The sequence below is a fragment of the Carassius carassius genome, chromosome 8 (assembly GCF_963082965.1).
Source record: "Carassius carassius chromosome 8, fCarCar2.1, whole genome shotgun sequence".
Classification (NCBI taxonomy): domain Eukaryota; kingdom Metazoa; phylum Chordata; class Actinopteri; order Cypriniformes; family Cyprinidae; genus Carassius; species Carassius carassius.
In genome coordinates this window covers 11,901,598-11,916,961 of record NC_081762.1, presented here as the reverse complement: position 1 = coordinate 11,916,961, position 15,364 = coordinate 11,901,598, and the positions used below count along the sequence as shown (strand labels likewise).

Here is a 15,364-nt window from a genome sequence, read left to right as displayed (position 1 = left end):
AATGAGGAACTATGGATTTGTGATGAACCTGGCTGTATAGGCACTTTTGCTTGTGATAGCACTCAAAAAATCTGTGTAAATGCATATTTTGCTGTATGTAAAAATAAGGCTTAAATATAATGGTAAAATAAATTTGAAATCGGAGGGAAAAATATACAGCATGCTTCTCACTAATCATTAAACTCTATTTCAGCATTTTCTCTATATAAGACTCAAAAGTTGGTACACTGAACAGTCATAAATTTATTTAGGATTCTTCGTGCATAGAAAGTTCAAAAGAACAGCTTTTTTTTGATAAATGATCAATATCGTTATTTTTGAATTTAATGTATCCTTGCATAATAAAAGTATTAATTTCTTTAAATAAAAATATCCTACTGACCCCAAACTTGAATTTGTTTGTTTGTTTGAAGAAAAAACGGTTTCATTTAGTTACATTTTCTCAATTCACTCGCTTTTGTCAGATGTGGCAGAATTTTGGATTCTCCATATGCCATCTCTCATACGGCTTCTGATGTTTCTCCAGCCCTCCTTATATACAAAAGTAAAGAAAATGTACTTGCTTAATTCCAAATCATCTTCACAAAGCATGAAGCAAAGCAGCTTTCAAAGCTGTGCATGTCAGTCTTAAGTCATTCCATGACCATTTAATGACCTCAAATCACTTGTTAAGCACATAAACTTATTTCTCTTCACTCTGACAGCTCAAAGGATCTAGCGGGTAGATGATGACGTTATAAGCGAGCCAAGCTTCAGCATTTAGGCAGACTGAATCAATAGGAAGCTGTCACTAACATCTCTGTCAGCACATGGACCTGCCATAACCAGACCCTACACGGTCACAGCCCATGACTCAAGCCATTCTCACTGACCAACCACAGAAAATCTCTTGCATCTCGACTTCTGCTCAACCCCCTTTTCCTGTAAACAGTGTTTCATTTATAACTGCCTCCAATCCTAGCGGTGTCAAGATCATGTAAGAGCCAAGCAAGTCGGTTTTGGGAAAAATGTCTTGGAGGGGGGTTTGTTTTTAAAAGCGGGCGTTCGCAACCATGACCCATTTCGAAATGATGCCAAGCTGATTAGAAAGAAGAGCAAGAATGACTGAGAGGTCCTTGTGAATACACCTCCCCCTGTGTGGAAACCCAGGCAAACAGCTGTTTTTAAGATTCAGTGGCTTGTGCGCGTACTTGCAAACGTTTCCATAGAACCCTAGAGAAAAGCGAGTGCTCTTTAGACCCCAATGGCAGAGCTGAAAGTTTAATGAGGTCATAAAGGTCTGTGTGGGGCTTCAACTTAATACGCTTTGCCGTTCGGCTGGCTGTAACGGCCACTAAAGCATGCATGCACATAGAGAGTCCATTTAAGTTTGTGTGTGTATGTGCTTTATTTGAGGGATAATATTTGGTCAATGAGTGTCCCACAGGTCTCTGGACTCTGATTGGTGCATTCTGAGCCTGCGTGGGCTTTATGTATACGCAGATAAGGTGCATGGAAGCGAGTTTAACAACATGTGGCTAATCCCCCCTATTGAATTGTATGTTTCTCATATTATGATTCTTTCATTGGGATTTACATAAGTGTGTTGGGTTTGACAGGGAGATTAGTGCCCTTGTGACATAAGCGCACATCCTTCAGTCAGTCCTCTTGCTGACGTTCTCTTTGTTTTTGACCTCTCTTTAGAGGTTAATTTGGGTTTTTGGGGATGAGGAAATAATTCTGCTCCCAGGTTCTGCTAATGTCTAGAGGGAAGAATAGTGCTTAATGTAATGAAGGTTATACGAGTACATTCGCTAAATAGAGACAGAATGTGTGTATTTTTGGAATCAAAAGCCCCAGAATGACGCTCTGGATCATTTCATTTCAATTTAATGGAATATTTCATGTTAAAATAAAAAAGGTGTCATTTACTCACCTTCATGTCATTCCAAACCTGTTTGAGTGACTTTCTTCTGTAGATCATAAAATTAAATGTTTAGTAGAATGTCCAAATATTAGGGGTGTAACGGTACGCAAAAATCACGGTTCGGTATGTACCTCGGTTTTAAAGTCACGGTTCGGTTCATTTTCAGTACAGTAAGGGAAAGAAATGCAAACATTAAACTGCAGGTTATTACAATACAATTAAAAAAAAAATACTTTTTAATAAAATATATATAAAATAAAAAAAAGAATAAGAAATACAATACTGCTGCAAAGTTCTCCACTAAAAAAAAAATACTCTGTCTCAAACCAATATCATATAATAAAATATAATGAAAAATATAAATAAATAACTATGATTACAGTGCAGCATTACCAATCCTAGGCAGTCTGCAAGCTCTAACCTGTTAACATGGGAACCGAATTAAAAACGGACACGCCACGCAGCTGAGACGCTTGCGCCACGCATCCAGTGTGTCGCCGGCCATAGAATCAGCTGCAGGGCGGGATTTGCGCTGAACGCGGAGACTTCCGCCACTTAATATGTTCGTTTGGAAACACGAAAATGTACTTATGTTCTGCGCACAAAATATTGCATTCCGTCATTCGGTACACACGTGCACCGTACTGAAAGCCCTGTACCGAAACGGTCCGGTACGAATACACGTACCGTTACACCCCTACCAAATATAATGCATTGTTTAAAATTATTTGCAATATAGCACTTGAGTTTTATGACCTTTTTATGCTGCTTTTGTGTTTTTTGGAAGCTTGAAAGCTCCATTAATTGCATTGAAGAGAGTGACTTGATATCGTCGTTTATAAATGTATTTAAAATACAATATTAATGTTCAACCAACAAAATTTTATTTTGAGTGATGTCAAATGACATCCCCTTCAACCAGTAAAATCAAAATGTATTAGCTATGTGCTTCACATTTTCTGTATGTGAAGTATAATACATACAGAATAAGTATAATAGCCTTTATGCATGTTTCTTTTTGTGTGTTTTTTTAAAGATTTTTGGAAGATGGAGAGACAAATCTGTACTTATTTCAGAAAGTGTTGATGATAATGATATGACTGCATCAGAAAATCAGGTTGTAGTAATAAAACAAGTTGTTGAGGACCAAGGAAGATCTAAGCAAAGCAATGAGGGTGAGGGCAGTGATTAAGAATAGGTCAGGCATTTGGGTACATTATTGTATGTCAGTTTGAAAGCTGTGATCCAGGTCAGGAAAGATGCCAATGTCTGTTGGCATTACTACAGTATACTGACAGACAGCAATGTTCCAATGACAACTGCACAAGTCAACATCTACTTACATGTGGGATGTGTGGGGTACACTGAAAAAGAAGAGGCTTGATGACATTCCCTTGTTCTATGGTAATTGATTTGAAATTGCGAGATGAAACACAATGTTAAAGTTTTTTTTAAATGCTTTTGAAACACGAAGACATATAGTTTATAGGGAGTGAAATTGCATCCAAATTTGTGTCAAGTTTTAGACATTTTCTAAAAGTTCCAAACAAAATAAAACGGCACAAGAAAACAAAAAAACTTAAGAAAAAGTTCATAAAAAAATTATTTTCAGATAGTGAAAAAGCATTTGATTGTGTGTGAAGTTTCAGACAATTTGCCCAAAATAATTTACCATAATGTGACAATGTCAGTTATAAATGACGGATACCAAAAAAAAAAAACAAAGGTCAAAGGTCAGATGAAGAAAACTAATTTTGGAAAATGATTTTACTCCTTAATATATGTAAAATATAAAGTACTTTTTTTTAAATCTGTAAATTTATGACTAGTCCTATAGAGAGTTAAAGTTGTAATGATCTTCCATATTGTGATGTACAGCAGAGTGAAACAGATTAATGAAAGTGAGAAATATGTAGGAGGGAATCTGTCGGTTGGATGAAGGCAGATTTGAATGTGAACTCAATTGTAAGAAAAAAGGCAGCATACAAAATTATAAGAGAAGTCTGGCATACATCAAAATCTTCCCTGGAAGATCAAGTTATGACATTTTGATTTAAAAAGTTACTAGCTCTTTTTTTATTCTTATTAGAACATATGCATGGATAAATCGTTCACGATCACAAGATCAATCACATGCATTTAGAAAACAGACTTTATTAAGAGCACATTTTTAAATCTATCCATTTGTGTTCCACAAAAGAAAGACAAATGGGTTTGGGATGACATGAGGCAAGTAAATGATTTTTCTTTTTTGGGTGAACGATTCCTCCTCCTACTTGTTGTCACAAATTTTGCTGTTTCTGTCTCTTAGTCTGACCTCACTGTGTCTCTCAGACAGCATTGTGTATTATAACTTAGTCTGGCACAGCGTCTTTTTCTACTTTTCTGTGCATCTCCTGAAGGTCAGATCAGTAGGGGACCCGTGTCAGCAGAAATCAAAAAGGCATATTGTCCCCTAAAAGTGGAGAGACCAAGCAACAGCTGTTCTGAGGGCGAAAAAACCAACTTGAGCAAAGTCAGAACACTGTGAGATTTATGTCCATGTTTACCACAGAAAACCTTGGGAACATAAAATACTCCCCCAGTATATTTTCTATGCCCCCCACCCCCATAATACTTGGCAGTAACAGCAAATCTACAAGGTTAAAAAATATTCTGAGTCATGCTGTAAGATACAAGTGCTCTCGTGGCAGAAGTGCATAACTCCTCTTAAGGAGCCTTCCGCAGCTCATCTGGCTTGTTGTGAAGTGGCATTCTGACTAGAGTTATGATGTCAGAGCTGTGTGCATGTGTGAGTACAGAGTCTGTCAGCGGCGTACAGTGGTAGCATTTTGCTGGTCTCACGTGGCTGTGTGTTTGACAGCAGAGAGCTGAGCAAAGAGAAACAGGCATTTTGGTATTATAATTTAAATAATGAAAAATTCAGCTACTGGTAACCCACCATGTTTGGCAAAAGGAGGGCAGGTATGTGGCAGAATGTGGGCACTTTAAAACACTAACTAGCCAAAAATATACTTCGTTCAAATGTTTGGAGTCAAACTTATATGCTGTGTAATATACTATATGATATATGTTTGCCTAGTTAATTCACCCACATATCTTAATTTTGCAAAGCAATATTACAGTATTACTGTTTTTCGATCATTTTTATATTAAATATTGATTATTGTTACTTACATTTATTAATAATTTCTAATATATTAAAGACTGAATTATGTTTTATAATCTATAAGTATAGAAAACAAATTTTTAAATTTGGAATAATATTTCATGTTTTTACTGTTTTAATGTATTTTTGATCAAGTAAATGCAGCATTGGTGAAAATTCTTTTTGAAAGAATCTTCTTTCAGAAACTTCTTTCAGAAATGTTAAAAATTGCAGACCCCAAAATTTTGAATGGTGTGTTGTTTTTTTATTGTTGAAAATAGGGCTGGGCGACATATCGAATATTAGAGATAATATCGGAATATGTTTTTTTCTTATTTGAAGCAATCTGGCAACCATGCGCACTCAAACGCTCGCTACTCATTGGGGAAGTGCCGCCACAGATGGTCTGAAAAACAAAGAAGCTAGAGTTTAGCGAACTAAATGAAAGCATCGTTCAACTGGTCTTTATTCTGTCATGAGATCTCGAATGTATTGTTTGCGATGGTGATCATGCGCTATGGCAATGTGGAATTACTAATGGGAATTTAACTTTTTATTATATTTTTCATTTGTTTTAACAGTTTTCATAATATAGACAGAGAGAGTGTATAAGTCTTTGGTATTTATATATTTGTCTTTGGTATATATATATATATATATATATATATATATATATATATATGTGCTTCAGCAAATAGCTCCCCATCTGAGAAGGTTTTTAGTGGCAGTGGGATTATAGTTTCCTGCCACAGAGCATCTCTTAAACCAGAGACCTTAGACAGTCTTGTGTTCTTAGCTTAGAGCCTGTAAAAAAAACAAAAAAACAATCCAACTTAGCCCAGTTTAATTACATACCCCAGGTTTTTAATTATTTAAATGCAAATGCAAACATATCGAAATATATATATCGAATATCGTAAGAAATTTGACAATATCAAGAGATAATCTTTTTTCATATATCGCCCAGCCCTAGTTGACACTATAGAGAACATGTGCAACTTCTGCAGTGCACCCCTGCTTCTCCATAATTGAAAAAAAAATACAATTATTTCTAAATACAAATAGTGGACAAATATTTAGTCCCGCCCCAACTCACACCATTGTTTGAACTATACATTGACATATTGGACTTCTCAAACCAACCACAGCATCACAGAGCCAAAGTTATACTCTTTGTAAATGTATTTGTCTTTGCACACTACTTATCAAAAAAAGACATGTTTTCCCTTATAAATCATCTTGTTTTGTACAGATTTAGGCAGTGTTTTAGGAATGAAAGGCAGTGGTTCTGTCCATGGTGCTGAATTGGCCCTACAGTCATGTCGCTGTCCAGGGTGCTTATACTGCGTTTCTGAGTACTGTGTGTTGTCTGTGGTTCTGAATTATAGGCTTCATCTCAACAAGCCCTGTCCAAGGTGCTGATTTAGAGCCCAGGCTCTATTTGTGTCAAGGGCATCCTTTTAAAGTGTTTCAGCTTGCCCGAGTTAGTTTACACAGTCTTGTACTTGTCCGAATTGCTGAATAACAACATTCAAGGGTTCACTGCTCATTTTAATTTAGTTTTTAAGCAGCATTTCACATAAGGGCTTTGTAATTGTAGAAATGCAGCAGAAATGACAAATGCCAATATGAATTTGCTTCACAGGCCTCTTGGGCTCTATTGCATCCTGGTGGTTTTGTAAAACATTTATTTTCGCTTTAGAAAATTAATGTTTGAATGATAAACCAGCACATTTTACCAAAAACCGTATTCTCTGGGTGAAATCCGTCAAGATTCTTGTGCTTTGCAAAGATGTCCAGCATTATCAGCTGATGACTGGTGCACTTCATTTCACTTAGTGCAGTACTGCAGGTCTTTCAGTCCCCATTTGAGCTCTAATGCTCCTCTGATGCAGTCACCGTCCAGAACAACAGCCCGTCCTCTGGGATTGTGTGTTAATTATTATTGAACACCATCAGTTCTATGTGTTCTGACAGTGAGAAAGAAAATGCTCAACATATAATTGCGATTTAGTGATTTTGATACCTTATCAGTTCTTATATTGTTTCTCTCTTGATTTGTTTTTTCTTGCAGTTGTCTTGCTGAATTCTAAGGAGTCCCAGGCAGAGCTGGGTTGGACCTCATATCCTTCTAATGGGGTAAGACCTTCATGATTATTCATTAGATCATCGTAGATGTAGACTATACCATGGTTTTAGTTAAGTGGCACTAAGACCATTATAGTTTTTTTTGTGGGGCTAAAACAATAAATTATAAAACTAATAACAATAGATGATGAAAATAATTAACAACAAAGCGATTATGGAAAACATCCACCAGACATGTCACTTTACAATAGTGAGTAACACTTTTGAAACTTTGTATGAAACGCATCTAAAGCATAGCAGATGTCACAGTGTAAGCTTCTGTGGAAAGTGCAAAACCAAGCAGAGTGATTTTATATTAAGAGCTTTAAACAAATGAATAAACATAACGTTTGATGCGGGTTGCAGTTTAATGCGTTATAGACGTGTTTCCTCAGCACATTCCCCACTTTTTAACATTTTTAACATCTTATATTCCATTTTGCATAATGCTGAAGAAGTGAGTGTAATAGTTTTTAGGATGTTTTATTTTTTTTTTACGATATTTTTGTCTAATGTATTTTTATGTTGTGGCTTGTATTTTATTTCTGAGTATATTCTTGTCTATTGTCTGTGTAATGATGGATGTAATAAAGTCATTGCATTTTAGCCATTGTGTTTCTACAAAAATGACCGGACAGTGTGTATGTGAGCACCATGAGTCCAAGACAAATTTCCCTGCAGGGACAATAAAATGTACTGAACTGAATTGAATTGAACAAACTGATGGAGCGCAAAAGAATGGGAGCACAATAATAAAATAAAAAAAATTAATAAATAAAAAGTTTCAGCCCTAGATCATTAGAAATACATTTGCCTGCATACTAATTTTGCATTTGTAATATGTAAAATGTAAAGTATCAAATTATGTGATTATTTAATTGATTTAAAAAAAAATTTAATAAGAGTTCCCTGAGTCCCATCCCTAATTTAAATAAATAAATAAATAAATAAATAAATTTGAACTTCCTAGTAATGACCCAGACTTAATATAAACTTCTATTTATTCATAATACTTGGTGTTAAAAAAAATAATTTTATAAATAGGTAAATAGATAACTAACAGGACCAGATTATGTTTATGACATTTGCTTCCATTTATAGTTCTTGAATATCTCTAATCCTTCACCAATGTGAATGGAATACCACACTAAATTCAAAAATATTCATCTGTTTCTCAGCACATAAAAATCAGATGCTTCTGTTGCAACACAACGGCTGTAAACCAGTGTAATCCAATTCATAAACATGGGACCTCTTTGGTCTTGTTCTGTTTAATGAATTGGTCTAAACTAACAATTATCACTTGCTGACTGAATCATTTAAAGTGTTTACTGAATTAACATCTGACTCATTCACTGAATTGCAAGCCATTGGTTTCAGTCATATCTGACTCGAAATTCACAATCGAGTGTTAATGTGTTTTGATGTACTTGAGATTTGTGAGACATACATCAGTGTAGTTTCTGTTCAATGGGAATTTGGGCTAATCCCTACACCGATTTTCTTTTTCCCTCTCTCTCCTCCCCCACATCTTTACCTTTTACTGGTCTATTTCTTGTTTCTTTTCTGTGTCTCGATTGCCCAACTGCATTACTTACTCATCCCTGTTGTAATCCCAGTATGGACTGCTTTGCCCTCACCAGATAAACCCCATTTGTCTCTTTCTGTGTCCTATCTACCATCTTACATCTTCTTCTCTCTTTCTCAATGCTAAACCACGTGCTAAAGATTACATGCATAGCTTGATTCATAGCTCAGATGAGCAGTAAGCCTTGCAGAGGACGGCTCAGCTCAGGACGGACACGTTCCATCATTTGAAACGTTGTCTGTGAGGAAAAACGACTGCGTGCTGGGGACTTGCTACAAGCTGTTATTTGTTTAGCTTGTTAATTCTGGACCTGACAGCGATTTAAATCCTCCGTTTCCTGCTCCCAGATGTTGCCCACCACAGCTGCATGGACGTACACACACACGTACATGCATACATGCTACGCAGGTTTGATCTCTCTGTGGTTTTCAACAGGAAGTGTTGAAATTCAATGCCACTCATAGTCGTGTCTGTGGAGAGACTCTGCCAAACTCAGATGCGAATTCAAACTGCTCAATTCCCTCAGAAACGAAGGATCTTCATTACACTGCAATTAATTGTGAAAACACTTGTGAGAGTGTTCGTCTTCAGAGGCTCATTATAATCTCTCTACAAGACAATGAGCTTGTTTGTGTTGCTGATTGAAGATGCTTTAGTCTTAATATATTCTGTGTTTGATATACTGTAGCTGATTCGGCATTAAGCTTTATAAACTGTATGCACTAATATATATATGTATATCAACATGGCGCTCTTATTGACATATAGACAATGATGTGTACATATGTTAACTCTTTGTAATAATTATGCTTCTAAATCTCCAGAAAATTGCTAATTTGCATCTTTGTGTATATACATATCCCCTCCAAATATCCCCTTTCTAGGCATTCAATGTACCACAGGTAGAATTTAAAAGAATTGGATATTTTAGATATATCTTATTATATATAAAAAGTTTTAATTTAATTTAATTTAATTTAAATTCTCACAAGTGTTACTACATAGAAGGCCAAAAGCTTTTGGAATATATATTATGATCTGAGACCATGATTTTTAAAGCATACTCTAAAAGTTGTTACATTCCATGGAAAGTAAAATTATACTTTATTTTATAATTTTGCATTTCACAATGATAAAATGGATAAATAGACAAATAAGATTTGCAATGAATAGGCCTATTGTGATCTAGAGACCTTCTTCTCTTCATTCTTAAGGCAAGATGAAAACGTTAAGATTTAATTTTTCATTTCATACTTCATTTTCACCAGTTTTCACCAATGTCAATTAAATAAAAGGCCATAGAAAAAAAAGGTACATTTCACCAATGTTAATAGACATTTGATTTTATTAAAAAAAAAATTATTCTTTTTATTTTATTTTCACCAGTTTTGTCCAATGTTAATAGATAAAAGAACTTGATTTTTAAAACACAGTCAAAAAATTGGTACATTACACCAATGTTAAAATATTTTGTTTTGTTTTATATATTTTATTCTATTCTATTCTGTTAATAGCAAAATTGCTAAATTGCAAAAAAAAAAAACCCTCTAATCTCTGTAACTTTTATTCAAACATTATTTGAAACCTTTTTTTTCCTCTCTCTTCTCATTTCAGTGGGAGGAAATCAGCGGTGTCGATGAGAAATACAAGCCCATTCGCACATATCAAGTATGCAACGTAATGGAGCCCAGTCAGAACAACTGGCTCCAGACGGGTTGGATATTGCGGCAGGGAGGCCAGCGCATCTTCATAGAGCTGCAGTTCACTCTGCGCGACTGCAACAGCATCCCAGGTGTGTCCGGTAGCTGTAAGGAGACCTTCAACCTCCTCTATGCCGAGTCTGACTGGGACCTGGGCCGTGTCACCCGTGAAGACCGCTACAGCAAAATCGACACCATTGCGGCAGATGAAAGTTTCACACAGGGCGATTTGGGAGAACGTAAGATGAAACTTAACACAGAAGTCCGTGAAATAGGACATCTCAATCGCAAAGGATTCCATCTGGCCTTCCAGGATGTGGGCGCATGCGTTGCGCTGGTTTCCGTCAGAGTGTACTACAAACGCTGTTTGTCAACAGTGCAGAATTTAGCAGTGTTCCCAGATACGGTAGCTGAAGCTGCGTTCTCAACTCTGGTGGAGGTGAGAGGGTCGTGCGTGAATAACTCCGAGGTGGACACAGACAGTCCTCCCAGAATGCATTGCAGTGCTGAAGGGGAGTGGCTGGTACCCATCGGGAAATGCAGCTGCAGCGCTGGCTATGAGGAGGGACACAGCAGCTGTGAGGGTAAGAAACACTCTTCTACCCAAAACTTTGTACTGTAGCACAAAAGTTTAAAACGCCTAATGGTTTGAGTTTTACACACAGCAACCTTGGTGAAATCCAAGCAGTCCTTGCGGTCTCATAATTTATGCAGGTTAGCAGTGATTTTTTTGCCAGATGATGAAAAGTTTGGTCTGTTTTTTTAAAGTAATAGTTAATGCAAAAATGCTAATTTCCGTCAGTTACTCATCCTTAATTTTACACCTGCATGACTGACTTAACAACTAACTTACTAATTGTTAATAATCAGCAAATTAGGAGTTTGAGGCAAAATTTGTAGTTAATGGTTTGTTAATTGTGAGAATTGGACCTTAAATTAAAGTGTGACTGAAATAAAAAACACAAAAACAATTGTTTGTACAATTAATATGGAATGAAACATTTAATCTTTAAAAACACTGCTAAAATATCATAAAAAAGTGATGACTATGATTCTTCACTATATTATAAGGCTTGATTAAAATTAAAACTATTCATAGATATTTTTACAGTCTAGTAAACTGTTAACCATTGCAACTGGATCACTGAATCAAGTCTAATTTATAAACCAATCATTCAGACCCTTTTTTGTGAACTGGATTCACTATATTCAAAAATATTTTGCTTATGTAAGAAAGATATTCAGGTTTAGACCGACGTAAGGGTGAGTAAATGATGACACATTTCATTTTCATTTTATTTAAAACCCAACTTCTTTTCAAATGTGGAGGATTTAGTCAGATTGCATTTTTAGATGTGTTACATGACAGTTTTAGAAGCTCCCAGCTGTTAGGTTGCTTTGACGTGGTTTAGCGACACTAACAGTGATCCATTCGGTTTTACTTCAAGGGTCAGAAATACGTCAGCGCTGATTGAGAGTGTCATGCTCTCTGAGCTTTCTGTCTGTTAGTGTTTGGGTGGTGGAATCTCTCCTCCCACTACAGTTGTATGTCATTTGACCAGTGCGTCACTGCGTTATCAACAGCCGCTACATGGTGTGTGTGTGTGTGTGTGTGTTTGTCAGTGTGATATTTCACAGTTCATCTTGAAGAATTGTGTGATGCAGTGTGGGAGTTGTAGTCAGTTCACACGTACAGCAGCAGGCTGTTATAACAGACTCTGCATTGTGTCTTTATTTTGTTATTGTTGTCAGTGAATCATAAATCACTAAGAGGCATGTGATACGTCGGCGAAGTAAACTTACGAACAAATACATATTGGGCAGATGTAAAGAATTGCTGTAGTTTGTATACCCTAAAGCTCTTTAATGATAAATGCATATGTTTGAAAGAGATGATGCATAAACTTGTGCATCTCTTTCAGTTCATTTATTTATTTATTTGTTTATTTGTTTATTATTTTGCTCATTTAACATGACATTGGCAAGTTTTGGATAGGCTCCTTTTAAAATATATAATATAATATAATGTAATATAATACAGTATTTACAGTATTTACGAGCATCGTTCACAAGTTTCTGCATGGACCGAACTCTTAAGCCCTGGGACAAAATGGGATGCTTAAAGGAAAATGTATAGCCTATGTAAGTAAAAATAACAATTTGTTTAAAAAAAAAAATAATAAATCAAATGCGTTCTCATCTTAGGACAACTTTGAACTTTTTAGATCCACTTCAAATGTTGACTACTGTATATCTAATTACCGTGATTTTTGTGTGTGAAACCAACATTGTACCATGATATATTTCAGTGTTGTGCATGAACGCGTTCAATGAACGACGTTCACTGAACGCGTTCATATTTTCGCCGAACGCTGAACTGAACGAATCACTTTTCATACAATGAACGTGAACGAGAGCGGGGCTCACTCTGGCAGGAATGAACAGCACGCGCAGTTCACGCTCATTTGAAAAGTCAGGTTTTACCAGGGCTTAATTTGAGCCGGAACATGTTCCGTCACCTCCGACATTGGATCCGGCACCAATTAATTGCCTAAATGAAAAAAAAATTACTGTTTGTGACACATGACTTGCGCGCTTGTTGTACTAGTTGAGATTGCTGTTAGCCTCGATCGTTTCACGCAGGGGAAAAATGTAAAAGAAACAGGAAAGTTTGCTTAACTTTTTCAAATACGCTGGACAGTCAGATCCCAAACAAGCAAAAATCAAAAAGGAGATCACGGTGGACACAGTAGCCTAGTATCGATATCTCGTTATTTCGACATAATAAGGGGACATTCTAATCTGCATTAAACCACATTAAGCGTTCTTATAATGGTTTTCTATGGGAGGAAAATGCTTAACCGTTCATTTTATGGGCTCATCTGATATTTTGTACATAGCATAGCCTATTTGTTAGGATTTTAGTATCATAATGATTAGGCTAATAAATGCACAATTATCCGTGAACTTGATTTGAACAAATGCCTTTAAACTTGTGTGTGCAAAATTCAGAATTAAATTAATGTGCAGAAATTTGTACAAATAGAGGGTAGGCTATGTAGGCATACTATACTGTTGTAGCCATTAAAAAAAGCGTGTCTCATATTTGTTAAAATATTATAATGTTATTTTTTTTTTCCATTTATGTTGATTTATGAAAAGTGAACAGCACGACCGAGTAAGATAGGATGCGCAATATGAGACATGGAGCTGATCAGACATGATTTTGACCGTTGAAGTTGTTATAGAAAGCCTTTCTTTAAAGTGAATTTCGTTTTGTATAAATTGTATCTTAATTTTAATCAACTTTTCATCAACCAATTGCCAGTATTTAATGAATAGGCCGACGAAAACAAATATAACGGAGGTGCCCGCACGCTCACTTGCATTGCACGTCAACTAGAGCACATCCTAACTTAACGAAACTCAGTGTATGCCTCACACAGACATGACAAATACATCAAATACACAAAGCTTGAAATGTATAAATAATTGTCTCTTGTTTATTGGCACAATAATTTTGATTAGTTTTGGAGTGGCAGTGATTTGCAGCTGGTAATGGATAGTAAAGAGGTTCTATTGAGCAAGATAGTGGCCTATCTTAAAAAGAATTTAACAAATGAACGTGAACTAGTTCGTTTTTAGATATGTGAACTTAGTTCATTAAAAAAAAAAAAAAAAAAAGAACTATGAACATGAACTAGTTCATTATCTTCTGTGTGAACTGAACTTTGAGCTAGTTCTTTTTAAGTATGAATTGGCACAACACTGATATATTTGGTATGTAATTGCTATATTACAGGGATTATTTAATTCGGTATATATTTCAAACTCCCGTGGTATTGCCAACTAATGCATTACTGTGCCTTAGTATTACCACAGTATTATTTTTGGATGGAGAGTGGAAAGCGTCATTGTTTAACATTTACTGTATGTTGTTCATCAATGCATGTTGTTTCTCAATTTCTCCATGCTTATGTCAATCTTTGCTGCCATCTCAGCTCAGTGATTAGTGATTACTGTAACCCCAGATGATCTTTTACAGACTCGGTCACACTCACTGTGGGTGAGACAGACTATCTAACCCCACACATGATGGTCGCCATCTTCGACTCGCCCCTCGCTAACACTTCTTCTTAATTCTCCTCAGTGTGATGTCCAAACACAGCCTGTCCCTGACTTCCTGTTTCACCTCATTTGTGTCGCAGTACACTGTTCACACATAACCACAATGACAATCAACACTCACAGGAATATGCAAATATGACAGGGTCAAGGCAAAGCAAGGCATGCATATATATTGGCAGCAGTTGTAGGTGGTGGGAGTAAATAAACTGCGCTCATGATTTCCACCCTCAATACCCATGGCTGAAGTGCCCTTGAGCAAGGCACTGAACCCCCAATTGCACCCCAGGCGCTGGAAAAATAAGCTGTCCACTGCTCCGGGTGTGTGTTCCCGATGTGTGTGTGTGTGTGTGTGTGTGTTCCCTACTCACTGCTGTGTGTGTGCACTTGGATGGGTTAAATGCAGAGCACAAATTCCGAGCATGGGTTACCATACTTGGAAAATGTCACGACTTTCCTATTCAAGACCCTCGAACTGCATCTGAATTTTCTACATGCTTCAGTTCTAATTAATTCAAATCCAACCTTTTAATGGACAGAAGCCATTCTTTTTTTAATTATTGTTTAAAGAATGTTCTGGGTTAAAATCAAGTTCAGTTTCTTTTTTTTATGTTTAGGAAGTAGTCACCTGAGGAGGGAGTTTCTTTCAGACTCCCTTTATTTTTTCGAGTGTTTAGCTGTACCCACATACACTTTGTTTGAAAATGCAAGTGTGTGGTGCTTCAGATGTTTCAGTCATGATGAGCTGTATGTGTGAATGGTGTTACTAC

The 15,364-nt window shown here is 36.3% G+C and overlaps 1 protein-coding gene across 3 annotated transcripts in view; it reads left to right on the top strand.

The window, feature by feature from the left end:
- LOC132145288 (ephrin type-A receptor 7-like) overlaps positions 1-15,364 on the top strand; it is a 144,150-nt gene that overhangs the window by 23,887 nt on the left and 104,899 nt on the right. For all 3 annotated transcript variants that reach the window (XR_009434454.1, XM_059556180.1, XM_059556179.1), the window contains exons 2-3: positions 7,129-7,193; positions 10,384-11,053. Coding sequence is in view for 2 of the 3 variants with exons in the window: in XM_059556180.1 (XP_059412163.1) it covers positions 7,129-7,193; positions 10,384-11,053 (735 nt within the window). In the remaining variant the exon portion in view is untranslated. The remainder of the gene's footprint in view (positions 1-7,128; positions 7,194-10,383; positions 11,054-15,364) is intronic.